Source organism: Salminus brasiliensis, chromosome 18 (assembly GCF_030463535.1).
Source record: "Salminus brasiliensis chromosome 18, fSalBra1.hap2, whole genome shotgun sequence".
NCBI classification, from domain to species: domain Eukaryota; kingdom Metazoa; phylum Chordata; class Actinopteri; order Characiformes; family Bryconidae; genus Salminus; species Salminus brasiliensis.
Window position 1 is genome coordinate 18,785,033 of NC_132895.1, and position 21,236 is coordinate 18,806,268.

At 41.6% G+C, this 21,236-nt stretch overlaps 1 protein-coding gene across 1 annotated transcript; it reads right to left on the reverse strand.

The window, feature by feature from the left end:
• Positions 1-5,896: 5,896 nt before the first annotated feature.
• Positions 5,897-20,768, reverse strand: heatr6 (HEAT repeat containing 6). Its single transcript, XM_072662270.1, has 20 exons — positions 20,493-20,768; positions 18,339-18,446; positions 17,269-17,409; positions 17,070-17,185; positions 16,623-16,737; positions 16,380-16,481; positions 16,007-16,150; positions 15,155-15,456; positions 14,693-14,870; positions 14,405-14,611; positions 14,121-14,220; positions 13,288-13,655; positions 12,117-12,239; positions 11,931-12,020; positions 11,679-11,813; positions 10,007-10,129; positions 9,690-9,814; positions 9,507-9,603; positions 8,945-9,149; positions 5,897-7,806 (listed from the first exon to the last, which is right to left on the reverse strand). The coding sequence occupies exons 1-20, from the start codon at positions 20,766-20,768 to the stop codon at positions 7,181-7,183; spliced, it is 3,681 nt and encodes a 1,226-aa protein (XP_072518371.1). The 3' UTR covers positions 5,897-7,180.
• Positions 20,769-21,236: the final 468 nt, after the last annotated feature.

Here is a 21,236-nt window from a genome sequence, read left to right on the forward strand (position 1 = left end):
ACTTGACCTCCACTGTTTTATGTAAACTGCCTATTTGTGTTTAAGGTTTAAGGAGTCAGAGTATTCATAAATCTTTAAAATTTGTATCATTTTGCGGTTCCTATTATGATGATTTTGAACAAGACATACCCTGTGTAAACAAGTCACACCTTAAGACCTTGCTAATAGTTATTGAGTGCAAACCTCTTGCGTTGCCCAAAACGTGAACCTAAACTTAAGCCTGTTGCCTAGCCAGATAAAAAAAAAAAAAAAGCATGTAGTTTGTCGTTTACCAGAGTTTACCAACAAACATATGTAGGGTCTATAATTTGAGTTTCTTCTTAAAATGACTTTTTTTTCTTTGTTTCTCCATAATGGTACCACTAGTTTTAGTGTAGTTCTGATACTAAGCATATCTAATGACAGTCTGGTCCATGTCACGGCTGTCTCAATACAGCAGCAACCGACCAATGCTTTGCAAGACGCTAGAGGGCTGAAATGTTACAAAGTGCCCACATATGTATTACATAATGAATTACATAGTTACACAGTAAATTAGTCAATTTCATAAAGGGATTACATTTAAGTTTGATTTACATTCAGCTTTAACTGCTTCAAGCTAATGTCAATAACTGATGAAAAACATGGCAAAATAGAAAGGGACAGTTTATCATATCAATATCAAATTTATTCAAATTAGTTTTAATAACTTCCAACAGAATTTCTCTGCTTGTTGTAATGAGCAAACCATAAGATAAGATGTAACTATGCGTCACGAGAGATTTTTCAACACATGCCATGAGGAATGGAGTAGTGTCAGTATGCTATAGATCTGGTAACTGATAACTCTTAGCTAAACACAGCAAATGGTACTAGATCACTCACTAATTAGTGAAATGACATTTTGGGTAGATGCAAACACGCAAGCCTTTTATGGCAAGTCAGACGGTGACTACTAGCTGCTAGCTGCTGATCCATCAAAAATAGATCTCTGTAGCCACACGTATGACATTATATAAAGGCTCTTTTGATCACTGTGTTAATCATTAACTTCAATGCCAGCGTTGGCTTCATTTGCATGATGAGCTACATTTACCATGCAGTTAACGTACAATAAACAGGAACTCACTTTTACTGGATGTGCTCACATATCTTACACACAGGTAGATCCAGATGCCAATTTTTGCACTTTTGTCTCTTGGTACAAAGTATACTCATAAAGAAGGTGGTGCATCATTGTCAAAGTCTAAAAGGAGAGTATGAAGAAGGGAACATGATGGGAGGTATACCACATCATATGCCAAACATGGTGGAGGCAGTGTTATGGCATTGGCATGTATGGCTCCCAATAGAACTGGGTCACTGGTGTTTACTGATGGTAGACCGCTGCAGCAGGACGAATTCTGAAGTGTAGAGCAATAATTTCTTCTTAGATTCAACTGATAATACAGCTCTACACAGTACAGATTAATAATGACCCAACACAGACCACAAAAGCAACCCAAGACCTATTTAAGGCAAAGAAATGGCATTTTGTTTAAAGTGACTCCCACTTTTTGAAGAAACTAAACTAAAGGCAGAAAGACCTACAAACTGAAGGAAGTAGCTTTAAAGGCCAAGCAAAGCATTTCAGGAAAACACAGGATTTGGTAATGTTCATGGGTCCAGGCTGCAGCTGTATTTTTGAATAAAATGATAAGGAACCATCAAAAGGAAGAGGAACCATAGGAAACTCTTAAGATGTTTAAAACGTACTTGGGCATGTAAGTTCTTCTAGGTACCCATAAAAGCACATCAAGGCTTCTAAAGAATATGCTCCTACAGGAACCTAAAGCTGAAGCATGGTGCTTGATCGGACCAAGAGAGGTAGCTGGAGGTTCCTGCAAGAGCTTGTAAAGTTCCTCCAATAACCATTTTTATTATATGGGAAAGAGTTTTAGACATGTACAATGTATTGGAAGTTTTTTTTTTAGTGCTATTGTTCACTACTGGATATTCATGGCATCTTGTTGGGTTTTCTTTAAGCATAATTTAGGTGTCTAAGTGCAATGACACTGAGCAATGCTGTTGTAGTGCAACACTGACATGTTATGATGCCGCTGTGTTTTACGAGACAGTAAATGCCTGAAGGACAACTCAGCAATTATGATACACAATGCCGGATTTAACAGTAGTGCTTACTGGGAGTTGGAGGAGATTTCAGGCCCTATAAAAGGCCACCCATAAAGAATCATGGCAAATTATCTCAGAAAGTGCATGTGATGTGGGCAACGTCCCAGACACGTGGATGCACTCTTTTTTTTTTTTAGTACAACTGCAGTCTATATAAAATAAGTGTATCCATTAAGATAGTTTTGAGAGTTCTGATTTTACAGAAACGTAAACCTTCTCACTTTCTTCACTGCGAGAAGGTTCTCAGTCATTCTTCTCATGAGCAAAATCATCTGGCTAAACAGTAACTGAAGTTAATCGAGTGTTTCATAACAAATGTGCTTCAACAAAATAGATATGGGCGGAGAGTGTCTCTCCTGTTTTGGGGCATTTTCGCAACCTGGACAAAGTATTTTTCCACATACAGTGTTAAAAGTGAAAGTTGTGGTTCTAATAGGTTCTAGACATCTAGAGGAAAAAAAACCTTTAATTATGTTGAGGCTCTTCACATTTTAGTAAGCTTTTAGAGGTACTAAGGTTCTTACAGAAGATGCTTGTCTGCTGATCTTCATTTAGTGCTTTGCAATGTAAAAAATGTGACCTGCTGAGAACGCTTGCCTTGGCAATTGTGTGGTAAAACCTTCATGTCTTAAGACGCCCCAGTCCAGTGGAAGACAGTGTCCGTCCGCTCAGCCGCCCAGTCCTCCCACACGCCCCCACCGTGGGGATGGGAGGATGGGGATGAGTGCTCGGGGACGTGCCTGAATCAGCATTACCTCCAACCTGCCCCCCTCCTCCCCGTCGTTACGAGACGAGTGGACTCTGCCCCCCCACTGCTCTCACTGAACCTCACGCTTGCCTGAGCTGTTCTTCAGCGCAATCACACGTTTGCCCCTCGTTTTCTTCCCCCCGTTCCTCCTTCTGCTTTTCTCTTTCACACCTCAGTAAACAGCAGCTCTCTGAGGACAGAGTTCCATCAGTGCATCTTAACACGATAGATAGCTGATTAAACCCCATTGGGTTCAAAGCTAAAACTGCCATATGGGACAAAGGTTAAGGTTAGAGATGGTACCGATCTGATACCCACTACCGTTACTGGGCCAATCTCAGCAGAAAATCCTGGTATCTTGAATGACAGGGATCTTTTAAAAGAACGACTCCAGGCCAATTCTGTAACACATCTTGCAGGGACAAGAAGGCCAAGAAGGTCAAGAAGATCAAGCCTAAGAACAATGAGTAACAAGTACAGTCTTAAAAATAACACCACTGAAACCACAGAAAAGAACACTTGGTAACATATTAGAACCTTAATTAAAGAACATCCAGAGATTCCACACCAATTAAAAGTTTTCCCTAAAATGATACAGCCATGGTGGGACTTAATAGTGGAATCCTTTTTGGTGCTTTATAGCACAATTTTAAAAGGTTTCTTAAAGAACCATTTACAAGATGTTTTCCTTGTTTATGACTAATCCATTTAACCAGGATAAAAAAAAACAACATTTATGCATGTAAATGCACTTCTATATAGAACTGGTGGTCTTACTGTGGTAGAAGCCTTTACTGTATTGTACTAGAATAACAATTAGTCAACCTAAAAGTCTAGTGCTTTTGAGCCCAGCATTCTTAGATGGTCATGTGATCAGACAAAACTTGTGTCCAAATTTTGACTCTTTAGTTTTGAACTGGAGCTACAAGGCTAACATCTACATCTGAGACAGGTCAGTTGTTTAAAACAAACCAAAAGAGGATCTAAGGATCAGAATCCTTCAGTTTGGGATGTAAATCTGCATAGCGTCATCATGCAAACCTTTTATCTTTTTACCGCATATTAGTGAGGTCAAAGTAAAAAAAGATTATTTCAAGTTATTATTTTGGATAATTTCTATTGGTCCAGTCATCATAACATTGTTGACACAATGTGAAGGACATTTTTCAGATTTGAACAGTGTAAAAAAAGTCAAGTACAGCTTAACAGGTTTCTATGTAAGCGCGATGATATGTTAGTACTGAAACAGTTAGCACAGACTGACTAAAGATTGCAGTAATGGATGGACATACAACTGCTTACTCAAAACGCCAAAGCAAAACTAAAGGTCTGTGTTTTGCTACAAATGCTTGGCTGATCACACTTCATGAACAATGGCATCAAAGAACATCAGTAAATGGACAACTCGAAGCATCAAGAAATTGGGCAAAAAAAAACAATAATAATAAAAACAAACCACCCATTTCATGGTTTTCCAATGCTTTTACATCCATGTGCCACATTGCACAGAAGCTGTTCAGGGGCTGCAATTAATTGTTTTATATGGTAAGAAAATAAGAGATAATTAACAGAAAAGAAAAAAAAAACTGATAATATTCAAATCACAAGTTATATGTTTTTAATTTAGAAAGGGAGAGAATGCTAAACACACTAGCTAGGTTTTCTTTAAACCAACAGTTGAGCACATTTTAAATAATGCTCAATCAATTTAATTAATGAGTTTCAAATTTGGGATTTACAAAAATGTAAAGCTCTAGTTAAGCTTTTTCTCAGTGTAATGTCATCTGTTGTTCTGCAAAGTTATGAAAATTCTGTGTTCCTCACCATTATGGTGCATTCAAGACGACCTGTACTGTAGTCAGACAACACCTTGGTATTGCCAAGCAAGCAAGAAAAACAAAAACAAACAAACAAAAAAAAAACAAAACTGTCAATTATTTTCTACGGTCTATTATTTTTCCACCTTTCCATCAACACCACCTAACGGTGAGGCACTTCAGGTCATGTTTTTCTTAATCCAGTTTAAAGCCTCAGTCCTCAGGAAACTGAAGAAAGTTTATGGCTGTATAAAGATTCTGCTCTGTTACATCGTTCGTGCCTGGTAATAAAGACCAGCATATTATTGACATGCCTAGCACATTGTGAAGACCATTAACCCACCACTGACAGACTACAGCTGTTAACAGCTGTATGGCCACTTACATGGTGTTTAGAATGGTCCATTATTGACTGTTCCTTAAACAGAATTAATCAGGAGGATTATACACTCCAAAACTAAAGGTACCAAAGGAAAGATGAGCATTTGAATGATTGTTTTTTAAAGAATCATTTTATACATATGAAAGGTAAAAATATATAAACCCGTTAGAAAACAGAAAGCCTGTTTTATTTTCATATTTTCATTTTTTTCATTTTTACATATATTTTTATATATTTATGTATATTTTATTTATTTAAGTACTGCTGTCTGGGTAAAACTGGGTCCTTGGGTACCACAATTTCGTTTTACTCCCATGTACCACATGTGATGCGAATGACAATAAAGTCTCCTTGAATCCTTGAATCCTGTCTTTGTAGGTTAACACTGGTTTAGTTTACACAAACACATGACGTGTATTAAAATTATATATCAAATATTTCACTGGGCAGGAAAAACAAACAAACAAAAAAAACAGAACTAAATAATAAACAGAGTTTTATTACACTTTTCATTACTGCTCTCTCTCTGAAACACATCTTCTGAACATTTATGAAAACTAAACTTTAGAAAGAAAATCAAAATGTGTTTAAACCTCAGAAGGCCTCAGGTTCAGATGTGTGTGTGCACAAAAACTGCCCAAGGGTCCTCCCTATGTGTTCATTTTTATATGTGTGAAATTAAAAAAGTAAAATTTGTCTTTAATTACAAAAAAATATATAGATTATAATAAACAACAACAGAATGATGCAAAAATAAACAGGAAAAATAGGAAAGAAAAAAAAACGTGAAGCAGCGCGTTTGTGAGCGTCTACATTTATTTGTCACTAAATAAATAGTTTGGTACCACAGATCTTATGGTAAATTTTAAACAGTTTACAAAATGAACCAGTATACTGCCCAGTGCTACAAGGTCAACAGAATTCTGACAGCAATCAGATTTCTGAAGGCTTTTAGAGCATAAGAGTAACTTTTTCCTGTCATAAAATGTTTTAGATTACAGGGGTGTGTGTGTGTGTGTGTGTGTGTGTGTGTGTGTGTGTGTGTGTGTGTAACCACACCTGTAGAATCAGCTCCAGAACAATAATCTTTTTAAAGATGCAGGCTGTATTTATCGGCGTCTTTGATTTTATTTATATGTTTATTTGACCTTAATTTTTATTAGTAGGACTGGTACTCCTGTACTAACTGTTCTATCTCTCGTGTGTGAAACAGTTGGAGCTCATGGAGAAGGCACCAAGTATAAATCAAATGCATTAATTTTATAATTATTATTATTACTACTACTACTACAATCCTTCTTCAAATAAACTTGTCTTATCATAGTGTCTCCTCACAAATCCTCAGCTCATCATTGCCCTCTGCAGGTACGTTGTGTCAGTTACAGAACCCAGAGGTTCATTAGAAAGGGAAGAAGCAGACAGTTTAAGTTAAAATGTCTTTATTGGTTTCTTGCAGTTTTGGTTACTGTTCCTAAAAGGTCTTTACTCAGCTGTGTTAAGCAGAGTAAGCAGTCCCACCAGAGGATAATTTAAAACACTAGACTTTTAGTTCAATGGTTTACAGTCTAACAGTGTGTAATATGCCTGGAGAGCCCAAGCATTGGCTGACATACATGGTTACAGTCTGGATGAGGATCAGCAAATAAATGATCTCTCAAACTGACTTGCCTGAATGACTTGGACTTAAACTCTATATAAATGTGGCGCTGATTTTACACTTATTTATCACATCATTATTTTTCCTCCCAATGAACCCAAGCTTGCTGCGATCATAAGTAATGACAGAAAGGTCTATTCAAGTAAATAATAAATGTTGTATAGGCAGTGTCTTGAATCCAAAGTTGACATGATAATCAATGATGCCCACTCAAATCTAGCTGCAAGATGTGCTCTCTAAGCTTCTCACTGCCATTGTTGGGAATCATGTTTTCACATGTAGTTGATGTAAGAAACAATAAGCAATAACACTTATGTCGGGTTCTCCCACCACTAATATCCAGAAAGCTGTTTACATGTGAATATTGGCTTTACATGCACTGTAGTCTCTATCCATCCCCAATTATAGTAATGCCTACACCAGTCTCAGGAAAGCTGAGGTGAGTTGATGTGCATCACTGAAGCATCCAGTCCATCTGAAGCTTTCATTCTCTCACAGCTCTTTAAGACATCCTCTAAAAACATCTTCACCGTCTCCAGATCAGACTTACTATCTGATCTAACCTCACCTTCCAGCTCCTTCAGTCTACTCACAGCTTGATCCAGTTCCTTCAGTCTGTCCCTTGGCTCTGTATGATCTCCTGCATCCTCCCCACTAATGTCCTCAGGTTTAGAAAGCAGAGCAACATCGCTGAGGTAGTGAACCAGGAAGCCCTGGAGAGCTGGTTTTGATTGGCTGCTCAGTGAGGCCTGAACTGTTGCTAGATCGTCCAGTTGGCACAAGGACAGCAGGTGAAGGAGAGCATGGCAGAGTTCGGTGCGCAAACTAGTGCAATAGCGGTATTCAAGAAAATCCTCCGTTTCCTCACTGTGTTCCAGCGCTTTGGCCAAGGCACACCACACTTCGGCAAACTGCCGTGTGTCTCCATAGCGATCACGTGTTGCAGGAACAGAGAGAGCAGCAGCAGATTTGATGCGCACTTTGAAGTTCTTACATGATGTGACAACAGTGGAGAGGGCGGCGTAGGCCTCTTCAGACCAGCTGGCAGTGCCTGAGGAGGTCATGGAGGGAAAACAGGATTTTTGAGTAGGCAAAAATCAGCAAACCTAGGATTCTTTGGACCAATCTGGGAGGGCTAAGGCAAGTGATCTGCACCCTTTCACCCTTCCACTTAAAACAAACTGCAAAGCACCGCAATATGCTTGGAGGAGAACAAAAAGGGGAATCCTTATTAATAATATTAATCATTTTTCCCCACTGGGTCATGCATCTTAGCAATAAGAGAGAAGAGACCAGGCCTTTTCATCTGTCTAGGGTTTTTTGAACGGCATTTAAAATAACAAAAAAACAAACAACATTCTTACAGCAATGTTAAACTTTCCTTTTGTGGTTAACAAACGTACTATAGAGAATGACTAATTCAAGTACTTAGTGCACAGCAAAGTCAATACATGACTATGTTATACATATATGACCATATATAGCTTAAAAATTAAAAAGTGTTTCTCTGAACTGTGGACATATATTTTTTCTTGCAATGGAACATAAATAATGTCCAAACAGTGTTTTCCCAATTTAAATACTATTACCCATTCACACTCCTACTGAAACTGGACAAATTTTGTTTTTAAGGACTTTGTAACTCTAAAGAGCTTACTGAATTCCAGCATGGTACTGTAAAAGGATGCCACCGTTACAAAAAGTCAGTTCAAGAATTTATCTCCTAGATTGACCACAATCAACAGGGAGTGGCATTATTAAAAAGCATTTAGGAACCATAGCAGCTCAGTCACAACGTGGATCATAGAGTATAAAATACTCTGACTAGTGTATATAAATGCTGACTCTGAGCTCTGCAAAAAAAAAAAAAAAAAAAAAAGGGGTGGGGGGGGTGGGGGGCCGCAACTCCATAGTAATGTCTATAGATTTATAATGGCATGTTATAAAATTCTCTGTAGGTGTAATGTGTAGGTGTCCCAATACTTTTGTTCAGATGTGTAGATTTGCTTGGTATTGAGCACTGCAATATTACACATAGTATCTGTATCACAATTCAATTTGAATTCTGGAACTGGGAACCTTATAAGGCATGTGTCCAACACTGCATTACAAACATTAATTTGGTATACTTTATTGGTGACAGGGTAAATGTAAACAAGCACGAAAATTGAACGCAACAGCATACTCACCCAGAGGGAGGCCAGGGTTTCGGAATGCATTACCCAGAGCATAGCAGGCATTCCAGCGCACCTTCATAGTGGCATCTCCTCTGACTGTGTCTATGAGGGCCCTCATAGCCTGCTGTAGGGGCTGCTCGAACGCTGGTTTCCTCAGGTGCATCGACTGCAGGAAGTGAAGAAGATTCCCCAGAGCTCGTACAGCATTACTCTTTACCTGCAATACAACAATTAAAGTATGATTAAAACACATCAGAAACACCAACTATGCATTACTCAAACTATGAACAAGATCAAGAACAAGAACATTTAAGCTCTTTACCTGAATTACTAATTAACTTCACTAACTAACTTTATGCCGAAGTTAGTTTTCGGATTGTACTGTTTGCATAATTTACTGTTACATAATTTAGCTAGGCATAAAATGTCAATTGGCCAAACAGTCTTGAATCAGTGGGAACATGCAGTTTGGAATTTTGCAGCAGTCTTTTATTTTATTTTTTTATTATAAGTGCTTCCCAGTTAACATGCACACCTCACGCACACAGTGTTTATTATTATACTCTACACAGACCCGGTCCTTGTCTCCAGACGCTTGAGTGGCAGATGTGAGCATCTTCAGCAGAAGCATGTCAGAAACCTCCTCCTGAAACTCCAGGCCAAGAGTCTCCCTGAGGAAAAAGAGCAGAACAAAGTTAAAAACAGTAAACTGAACTGAACCATAGCATTCACTGTGGTTACACTTTCCATCCCCTACATGTTGACGATGAGTGTGTCAGTGAGGTTGCCTAGCGACCAGGCAGCCTTGGCACGGACGTTGGGAGAGCGATCATCCAGAACGGTGAGGATAGCATTGGCCGTGTCTGCCACGAACATCACATCCTGTGAGTCAGACAGAGCAACAGATGAAGAAACGGATCTGATTCAGCACAGGGCAGCAGAGGTTGAAGCTCTTAGAAGAACTGAACCGCTTTCATAACTAAGCATCACATTCACTTATCTTGTAAACAATACTGGCTGAAAAGGAGTGTGCAGGACGTAGGAAACGTCCACAATCTAAGGGACATACATTACCTCTCTGAGACAGGGGAAGAGAATGTAGACGCCCAGTGCTCTCACTGCAGCCGCCTTTACCAGAGAGTTCTCACTGTACGTCAGTCCAAGCAATATTGTGATACAAAGAACTTGAGTCTTGTCCTTCACAAAAACATACAGATGCAGCGTTACAGACACTTCGGGAAACTGTGATATGGGTTTTCCCCAAACACATACCAGCCTTCTTAACAAAAACATATAGCATACGAATAATCACCCACTGTGCACACAATGCACAATATACTTACAATATCTAGAGTGAATTAGCCTAATGTGGAACCTTTTTGCATTAGGCCTGCTTCCTGTTTGAAGATTGCTTCACCCTAATCCGAGATCGGACATTCCCGAGGTAATATGATTTTGATCACATGCCATCACAGCTTGTTTGACTTATTTATTTGAGGAAGACCTTCACCAAATAGAGCTTAGGTGTCCCACATTGGGGCAATTCACCCTACGCTGAGGCAAACGTTCGTTCAGTTGCAGCTGCTATTCAGAGTGTGAGTGAAAGCAGTAACTGTTAGTGCTCTTCCTCACGTAAGGTGCGGGAAATTATTATTTTTTTGATGTATATATATATATATATATATATATATATATATATATATATATATATATATATATATATATATATATATATATATACACACACATTTTAAATGCTTTTACTTTTCCTAATGTCTTTGCATCTTTCTGTGTTTGTGTAAAGCACTTTGAATTGCCACGGTGTATGAAAGGTGCTATACAAATAAGCTTGCCCTGCTAACTTCCCTACTGCCAATTTTGTAGGGCAACACTGTCCTCAAATCAAACATTTTCCAGAAGTACAGTTCAAGTATAGACAAAGACACCTTATTTTCTGTACACCTAATTTGCCTACGGGTCTAGTATATCACCTAGTATTAAAGTGAAACCCCATGGGGTTATCCACGTTTCTGCATACGGTCAGTTATCGGGATGTAAACAAAGTCAGTCAATCAGGGGAGTTTTATGTAATAGGATGCACTGTAGTGAAATGTGGTGGAGACAGCTACCAGGGGTTGTGATGACAACACAAACACAGACATTATTTTCTATTCAAAATGAGCATTTAACCTAGGAGTTATTATACTGCTTTTACTTGAATGAATGTATTCATAATGTTTACATAGAACTTTCAGTGCAGGTTTAATGGAACGTTAAAGGTGGAGTTCTGGTGGACTCACAGGGGCTTAAATTAATTGGGGGGGGGGGGGGGCACAGTTTTCTCATGGACTGGAGCTTAGCAGCAGACAGATTTACAGTCCTCATAGGTTTGGTCATGATCAGCACTCTAAAACGATCTCTTAACTTTTTTTAGTCAATACAAGGCGTTTTTGACTGAGTCAGTTGAGGAGTGTATAATGTGTTTAAAGCAGTTAACAAATTAATGAAACAAGCGATATAACCGGTCTGAGGTGCTGAGAAGCTGTCAAATACATACTTAGAAGAGCATTTTCCTTTAAACACTTTGACTGCTTAGTTCCTTCACCACTGTTGTGAACAATTCAGACTCTGCACTTTACATGACTGTGTTTACATGTTAACAGTTCAATTATGCAGACATGTTGAAAAGAAGACCGAACACAGTACAAATATAATCTATCTGAGGCAAAAGGATTGGCACACTCACAGGAAATTGGCTGAAGGCCTGGGGTAAGATGGAGGAGAGTGTGTCGCACGCGCTGGTCTGTAAGGTTGGGTGCTGATCATTCTGTAAAGCTCCTATCAGTGGACCAGTCAGAACCTCAGACCAGAACTGCACCACCTGTCCCAAATGGCAAGAAGAAAATGACTCAATTATTTTACCTATACCACAGATTACATCTAAAAGAAAGTGCCTGTATCATGACACCACTACAGCATTCATATGTACTGGACCTACCTGGGACACTGGCACAGTACTGGCACTCTTAGAGGTGTTGGCATCAGCTCTGTACTGCTGGATAATCCCAGTGCCCAGTTCTTCCAACAACTACGAGAATATTATAGTATTACAGAGAGAAGGCAGCGACACACGAGAGAACAGATAGATGGACAGACAGAAAGAGACAGATGGAAGGAGCGTCACCTTCGCTCCATGTAACTGCACAGAGGGGTCCTGCTCCCTGAGACAGCGAGCGCTAAGCTGGGCCAACTCCAGCAGAGACGTCTGAGTCAGAGCAAAGTAGCCCTTCACCAGATGAGCCAGTACCTAAACAACAAACATGTCTGGATAAACTGCAGTTTTATGTGCATTTTATACAATCGTAAAATAAAATCCAAGACCAATAAAGAACTCTCTCTGAAAGAACATGGGCTGGAGCATTCTGAACTAGCTGTAGCTTGCTTAGAGAGATAGCAGAGCAACCAGTTATTAACATGTTCCATGCAAAGGTCTCTAAAAGTAGCAATTTAAAAGCAAGAAACAATTCTCAGCCTCTTGTAAGGCTGGTATACAGCTTATTTTGAATGCTTTGTATATATGATAACACATGGGTAATAACTTATCATGTATAACTTAATTAAAACATTATGAGATACTGTTATCAGTATCATATGTTAGTAAAATGGACAAAAGTACAAAGCTATAAGCAGCAGGAATCTTGCAGTCGTACAGGTGAGATGAGTTTTGCACATACAGGTTTCTATTTTTATAGAAACCCATACAGTCATAGTCATCCTGACGTTATTATTATCATTAAAAAAATCTTGTTTAACTGTTGAAATTTTAGATAACAAGGAAATTGTGCAAATGACTTTTGAGCAAATCATTTTTAAGATGACATGAATTGCATTTATTAAAGTACTGATGAAGACAAGAGACGGTAAAAGCGTTAGATTTTAGCTTAGGGTTGGCTCCTAGGATTTGCTCTTCAACTTTTGCTTCACCGTGTGCAGAGTATGAACACCCCCTCTGTTGACACTGCCACAGGAAGACCCGAGGCCTGATTCGCTAAACAACCCATAACCCTATAACTAGCAGACTGACTGCTCTCTGGTAACCACCACAATATTCTCCTGTCCCAATCACCACTGGTGTTCTACTGTTTTACCATATTAGACTAGGACTTTTCCTAGTGGGCTAGATGTATTTATATTTTGGGGGTGTAAATATAATGAATTTATTTTCATTGACGAGGCAACTGTGTTTGGAGTTCAGTACGTGGAAGTGCCATATTCTGAGCCTCAATTATTCAACTATGGCAAGAGAAATACATTTCCATTCCAGAGTCTGTTTAAAAAGTAAACTCCCGTCTCACCTGCAGTGCCTCTAGGCGAACAGGAGAAGGCTCCAGCACGCCTCCAGTGGACCCAGCTGCATCGCTGTCAGAATAGGGCTCTTCGCGTGGCAGGGTTACCAGAGCCACACACAACTGCAGCAGCCAGCAGGGTGTGTCCAAAACGCCCTCCACACTTGTCCCGCTGGGTGAGGGAAGATTAGGGTCTCTCTCTCTGCGCCCAGGCTGCCTCCAGCTAAGGGACAGCTCCTGTGGCGTGGCTCCTCCGGAGGTTCCAGGTCCCATGCTCTGAATGGGTTGCTGCAGGAGGAGCTGCACCTCAGGTAGAGGAGCCTGAGCAGAGACCAGCGCTCCGAACAGAGTAAGGCTGGAGACGCGCACGTTCACATCTGAAAAGAGGGAAGGGTAGCAGTGAGACAGAGAGACATTTACATCACAAGCTTCATTGCCTAATTTATTTATTCTGCCTTGAGAGTCCACATTCATGTGATTTTATTTATTTAAAAAAATCATGAAAATCTAAATAAAGCTGAATGCCAAATAGCTCCCCACTCCTTAAATCTTACTCATGACTCACAGAGTGCACTAACACTCAAGTAGTCATCAGTCATCTGCCCAGTATACATGGACTGAATCACAATTGGCTCTTTGTTAGACATATGAATATATGACTGTTTTGGTATAGAAGACCCCATTTTCTACATAGGGGATGGGAAGCATTTTGAGATTTAGCCCCTCCAAGTAGCAGCAATTGTCAACCTCATAATGTGAATGTAACCCAAGAGACAGACAGATATAATGGATGTTTCATGACTTTGTAAGAGTGTTTTATGAAGGGGTAAGGGGTGGCCCACCTCTGTGCCGGACGTATGGGCGAATCTGTTTCCACAGAGGGCTGAGCAAACCTGGCCTGAGACGGTTGTAAGGCACATTGGACACCAAGTGGGCAAGGCACTGAAACAGAGCACAAAGTTCATAACTGGAAGAAATGGTTACTCATGTTTTGCTTAAAAGTTTTCATCACAAAATGCCATTTCATTCAGTTCAAACACTGAAAAACTGTTAAATTTATCATGGTTTTAACATTATAACCATAAAGACATTCAGACAGACATAGCTATTTCTGGGCTGTCATTACCTTAATGACCTGTGTAAGGGTCTGCGATGAGGACTCAGCCAGCAGTGCCAGCAGAAGGCAGCGGTGGAGCTCTCTCAGGCTGGCTGCTAGCGTAGCAGAGAATGGAGTGAAGGCTTGTCGGGGTGCGCTGGTGTCCTCAGCTGCAGACAGGAACTGCCGTGAACCTTCTAAAAGGGCGGAGAGCACCTGCAGTGATCCTGCCCGCACCTAGGGGAAATTCAGGTCACATTGGCAGAATAACAAAATACATGAGCAGTCTTCCCTAACCGGCCAGCCGGCTGGTGGTACCTTAGGGGATGGGTCTTTCAAAGCGATGGTGAGGAGGGTAAGCGAAGGAGGGCTTCCGATACCAGGAGCATCAGGAATGAAGGATGACCAGTAGCCATACAGGATCCTCTTCTCCACACTCTTAACCACTGCCAGGAAACACTGCAGTGCACTCTGCCGCACGCGAGCCTGGTAAAGCCTACACAGGAGAGGTCAGCCAAAGGTACATAACTATTTAATTGTTCACAGACAGGACAACTCAAGTTTAGAAACCAAATCCCTTTAGCAAGGTCAGGTGGCATTGCTCCTAGAAGAAAACATTTGTGATTTTAAGCATAAATCTCTTTCTGTACAGACATGGAGGCGAACTGAGAGAATACATAATGGTATTCCCTGACCCAACTTAGCAACTAATTAGCAACAATGATGAGAGATGAGAAGTACTGGTGTAAGACTGTGAAGACTGGATGGCTATAATCAAACCTAAGTTTGGATTGCATTCCTCCTTCAGGGTCGGAGAACTCAGAGTCAGAGCTGCTTTTCTTCCAGGTAGGGTAGAACTGAGGGGCTGCTCCTGGCTGCAGAGGCATAGTGAGGTGGGTAGAAGTTTGAGGCCACCCAATCCGGCCCTCTCCTCGTCCTGCCCCCCCACCTCCCCCACTCCTGACGGGCACAGAGATTGGCTCCTCATCATCATCTCCTTCCTCTGGTCCACCATCTGTCTTCCCCTCTGCTTTGGCCTTCTTCCCTTTCCCCCGCGACTTTCGCTTCTTATTCTGCTGAGCCTGGGGGTGAAAGGATGGGGTGATTACTCCTACAACAGTTTCCTGTCTTAGTAATTCTACCAGCATTATTCAGTAATAAACCACTTTAATATGCACTGGAGTCCCACTGGAGAACACTGTGACATGTAGTTACCGAATACAAGTCTTATCATGAGGGCATTTAAGGTTTTTAAAGTTTAAGAACATTTAAGGGGTTCAGCCTAAGGATTATTACTTAGTAACTACTATAGATTTCTCAGTAAATACGATGAAACTAATGTGGTATGTAGTCCAGACCTGGTGGCATCTGGACCTGGTGAAAGGTCCTAAGACATAAAGGGTTAATGTCAAACAGACATTACTTTTTTCAATGCAGCATTGCTTGCATTGAAGATCTGTACCCTTTACTTTAAAAAAACATGTTGCAGGAAAAAAAAAAAAACAACAACAACAGCTTCTTTAGTTTTGCGGTGCACCCAGAAAGATTTATTAGCTTTTTACCTTTAGAGCACTGAAACTGAAAAAGACAAACATGCTTCTTTAAAACTGAACAGAAATATCTATTGTGTACCGCTGATGTTTTTCTCTGTGCTGGGGCATCCTGTGCAGGTTCAGCTTTGGCTGCGGGAACTGTCTCATACTGGGGGAGAGGAGCTGGGTACAGAACCTTAGGCATCTCCACATTTATTCCTGGCAAGCCATGGAACATATATTTCTACCAGGAAGACAAAAAAAAAAAAAAAAAAAAAAAAAGTACACACAGTCACCTAAAACAAAGCAGTGAAATATGACAAATCAAATTAAATACATACTGGAATTCCTAACATACAACAACTCCTAATGCACGATCAGGTGAATATTAAGGGGCAGAGAAAGAGAGATAAAGAGAGACTAGTAATGTTCAACAACTGTAGGGAAGATGTAGCTGTTTATGTATTTGTTACCTTGAGTAGAGCCAATAGGGAGCCTAAGTCCTGATCAGGAGTAGCCTTCCATTTTGCCCCATTCAGAAAATACTGCATGCCCTTTAGAGCACTTTGCAACAACTGAGAAAATAAACAGATTGCATAACCAAACATCACAGCAAAGATGAAATGTGAGAAAAGAGACGAACAGAACATAAACAGTGGATTAACATCGCGTCAAGAAACAGGTTGAGCTGTTTCCAAACAAGACTGATTACTGACCGCGCAGAAGACCACGTCCTCCACGTTAGATGGTTTTGGAGACTGAAGAGTCTGCAGGAAGATTTTGTAACAAACTCCTTTATAGAATTCCTCCAGATAAGGATGGCCAGGAACCCTAACACAAACACAGTACATGATTATCATGACTATTCAGTCTTATGCAAAAGCGTGGGCACTCCTCACGTAAAAGTAAAATGTAAAAAAGTAAATAACTAAACCTTCCACAAGTCATAAATTTCTCATTTATTTACTTTAATTTTACATATAACAATTTAAAAAAATGTAAAGTTTACAACAGGTACATTTTCAAATTAATGTATAACAAAACAGAGGAGTGCTTAATATGTTTGTCATACTCCGGACTCATTGCTGTAATCCCTAAAGCACAGAGTACATTCCCAGTTAAACTTTCAGAAATGTACAAATGAAAGGTTTAATTTCACAAACCCAAGACAAAGGTTGGCCATGCAGTGCAGAGCAGAGCGCCGCAGTTCTATGTCAGTCTGACTGGGGTCACCATAGTTCAAAAGAACACCATTCTGTCCAATTAGCTCTGGAAGGTGCTGGAGAAATACAAGAGTTTTAAGGACACGCATTCACCACAAAATCAAATGGCAAACAGAGCACTTGTGTGAGTAACTCTTACCTGCTGGCACCTGGGCCCGTTGCCATACACCAGCGATGAGAGAGCCAGCAATATCTCTGAGTGTGTCCATGAGCTGCATGTCCGCAGAGCCCGTGTGCAGTACAACACAAGTGTGTAGAGTGTCTGCTCGTCTACAATCACCTGCAAAAGACCAAGAACGGAACTCAGCTCATTGATGGAACTGATGCTCAATTCGGTTTTATTTACCAATCACACTGTATAACACACTGGGGATATGATAATATGGACATACCCTATTATGTCCGTTAACACACACTGAACCAGTTTGGACAAACACACACTGAACATATGGACAAAAGTATTGAGACACCTACCCATTCACTGTTTCTTCCCAAATCAAGAGTCAAGAGTCTCTGAGAGGCTTTCTACTAGACTTTGGAGCACTGCTGTGAGGATTTGCTTGCATTTAGGGACCAGAGCATTACTGAGGTCAGGATGTTGGATGATCGTCACCCCACCTCATCCCCAATTTATCCCAGAAATACTGGATGGAGCACCATCACCATTCCAGAGAACATAGGTTCACTGCTCCACTGCTCCATACTGGGGTGGTTTTATACCCCTCTAGCCCACACCTGGCATTAAGCATAGTGCCAACAGATTAAGTGTTTATCTGCTCCAGAGAGTCCATCTGTGTCTGCAATGGGTGCAATGTAAGGAAGCTGAATGAAGTCATTAGAAGGGGTGTCCACAAACTTTCGGACATATTCATCTGCATCACACACCATATGAAATCATCACCTGCTTTACTTCTGTTTACTCTTTAGTGTACACACGCCCTGTCCTGGCACATGTTTTACTTCCACTGCGACTTTTTAAGAACAGTGCCCCTAGTCAGTTTTACAGAAATCCAACCCCTAAAAGTTTAACTTCTGATAAACAAGCAACAAATGCAGGACAGACTCCCAAACACTATGAGGAAAATACTTGGGACCAAAGGACCTGCTGAAACCTGCTGTAAGTGGAGCACATTTACAGGTGGTACAAACAAAAATATGAGCTTGAGACCACGGTCACTGCTGTAATAGTGATCAACAAGCATGACATACCTGTAGCTGGTTCAGTAGCTGGTGAATCAGCTGGCACAGTTTGATGACAAGGTGCTCTTGGCTGTGAGGAACCAGTCGGCTGGCGTGCACAAGCACCACACACACATCCTACGAGAGATGATGAAGACGGCAAATGCTTGTCAAGCTTGCTCTCTGTGCGCAAGTTGGATTTAGAAGCCCTTACTAAATGCCCACAGTGTAGAGCACAGTTAAAGAGTACAGAGTCATTTAAATTGATGACTGACTGTTAAAGGAATATTTTGATGGAAAAATCTAATTAACCTGATTTCTCACTTATTCCAGACACCTTCAATCAGCCAAGACATATTTTATATACAGAAGAAGTAAGGCTAAGGAAGCAAACTTCAGATCTAGGGCTGGTCTTGGTTGACTGAATGCCTCTGAGGTACACTGGTCTTCACTAAACTGTTTACCTGTACTGGAGTGGGTAACCTGTGCTAAAGTGGTCTGGTTAGCTAGCTCTGCTAGAATGGGTTACTGAGCTGGAGTGGACTGGTTAGCTGTGCTGAAGTGCAGGGTTAGCTAGGTAGCACTAATTGTACTGGAGTGGGTTGGTTTGCTCAGCAGGACTGGGCGGATTACCTGTACTGTACTGGAATGGACTGGTTAGCTGAGTAGGAGTGGGTGGGTTAGCTTTGCTGGAGTGGACTGGTTAGTTGTACTGTACTGGGTGGGTGGGTTACCTGGGGTAGCTAGTTAGCACTACCAAGTTTTGGAGTGGGTTGGTTAGCTGTGCAGGACTGGGTGGGGTCCCTGTACTGGAGTGGACTGGTTAGCTGTGCAGGACTGGGTGGGGTCCCTGTACTGGAGTGGACTGGTTAGCTATGTAGGAGTGGATTGGTTAGTTGTGCTGAACTGGGTGGGGTCCCTATACTGGAGTGGACTGGTTAGCTATGTAGGAGTGGATTGGTTAGTTGTGCTGAACTGGGTGGGGTCCCTATACTGGAGTGGACTGGTTAGCTATGTAGGAGTGGGTTGGTTAGCTATGCAGGACAGGGTGGGGTCCCTGTACTGGAGTGGGTTGGTTAGCTGTGCAGGACTGGGTGGGTTCCCTGTACTGGAGTGGACTGGTTAGCTGTGCAGGACTGGGTGGGTTCCCTGTACTGGAGTGGACTGGTTAGCTGTGCAGGACTGGGTGGGTTCCCTGTACTGGAGTGGACTGGTTAGCTATGTAGGAGTGAACTGGTTAGCTGTGCAGGACTGCGTGGGTTCCCTGTACTGGAGTGGACTGGTTAGCTGTGCAGGACTGCGTGGGTTCCCTTTACTGGAGTGGACTGGTTAGCTGTGCAGGACTGGGTGGGTTCCCTTTACTGGAGTGGACTGGTTAGCTGTGCAGGACTGGGTGGGTTCCCTGTACTGGAGTGGACTGGTTAGCTGTGCAGGACTGGGTGGGTTCCCTGTACTGGAGTGGACTGGTTAGCTGTGCAGGACTGGGTGGGTTCCCTGTACTGGAGTGGACTGGTTAGCTGTGCAGGACTGCGTGGGTTCCCTTTACTGGAGTGGACTGGTTAGCTGTGCAGGACTGGGTGGGTTCCCTGTACTGGAGTGGACTGGTTAGCTGTGCAGGACTGCGTGGGTTCCCTTTACTGGAGTGGACTGGTTAGCTGTGCAGGACTGGGTGGGTTCCCTGTACTGGAGTGGACTGGTTAGCTGTGCAGGACTGGGTGGGTTCCCTGTACTGGAGTGGACTGGTTAGCTGTGCAGGACTGGGTGGGTTCCCTGTACTGGAGTGGACTGGTTAGCTGTGCAGGACTGGGTGGGTTCCCTGTACTGGAGTGGACTGGTTAGCTGTGCAGGACTGGGTGGGTTCCCTGTACTGGAGTGGACTGGTTAGCTGTGCAGGACTGGGTGGGTTCCCTGTACTGGAGTGGACTGGTTAGCTGTGCAGGACTGGGTGGGTTCCCTGTACTGGAGTGGACTGGTTAGCTGTGCAGGACTGGGTGGGTTCCCTGTACTGGAGTGGACTGGTTAGCTGTGCAGGACTGGGTGGGTTCCCTGTACTGGAGTGGACTGGTTAGCTGTGCAGGACTGGGTGGGTTCCCTGTACTGGAGTGGACTGGTTAGCTGTGCAGGACTGGGTGGGTTCCCTGTACTGGAGTGGGTTGGTTAGCTGTGCAGGACTGGGTGGGTTACCTGTGCTGTTATGCTGTGACTGCTGTTCTGAAGGCTGTAGTTGTGTGAGAGCAGCTCGTCCAGCAGCAGGTTCAGCTCTGTCTTCACAGCCGCTCCTCCAGAGCCGCTCAGTGCTCTCAGCTTCGAACTGCAGCGACGGAACGGCTCTCCTCCAGGCTGCAGAGAGCCGAGCTCAGCCCCCGCACTGAAGAGAAGACCCTCAGACTGAAACGGAGCCAAATCTCCATCGGAAACTACAAACGAGCTCGACTCGACGCAGCTCGCTCTAGCGGCCATCTTAAAGGAGGTCAGAATAGCTTTGCTATGGCAACCATCATCCACATCCGATGGCAAGCGGAAAAAGTCATATTCAATTTAAAAGTCTCAATTTCTCAATTCCTTTAAATATAAAGTTGTGTGAATTATAGAATTATAGAATATATATATATATATATATATATATATATATATATATATAGTCTTACTTTGCATAAGACAAATTACAAATATTAAAATGTAATAAACGTGATATTGGTTTGGACATCCCTGGTCAAATTACATGTATTTAAAATCAGTGATTTATAATTATAATGAATAAAAAATCAAATCATTTGAACATATTACAAAATAAACAAACAAAAAAGAAATACATTAATGGTATATGTTACATCTGCAAAGGCAATGACATGTTTAAAATGTTGTGTTTTATTTTGTTATTTTATTTTATTTTTTTGTGTCATTTGGCCTAAAGATTAGCATATATGC

Excerpts from the sequence above, each read along its gene's own strand:
- heatr6 (XM_072662270.1), bottom strand. The coding sequence starts at position 20,768 with ATGGCCGCTAGAGCGAGCTGCGTCGAGTCGAGCTCGTTTGTAGTTTCC. Across the intron at positions 17,186-17,268 it reads ACGGGCCCAGGTGCCAGCAG|CACCTTCCAGAGCTAATTGG; the intron begins GTAAGAGTTACT and ends GTATTTCTCCAG. Across the intron at positions 16,151-16,379 it reads CCCTATTGGCTCTACTCAAG|AAATATATGTTCCATGGCTT; the intron begins GTAACAAATACA and ends TCTTCCTGGTAG.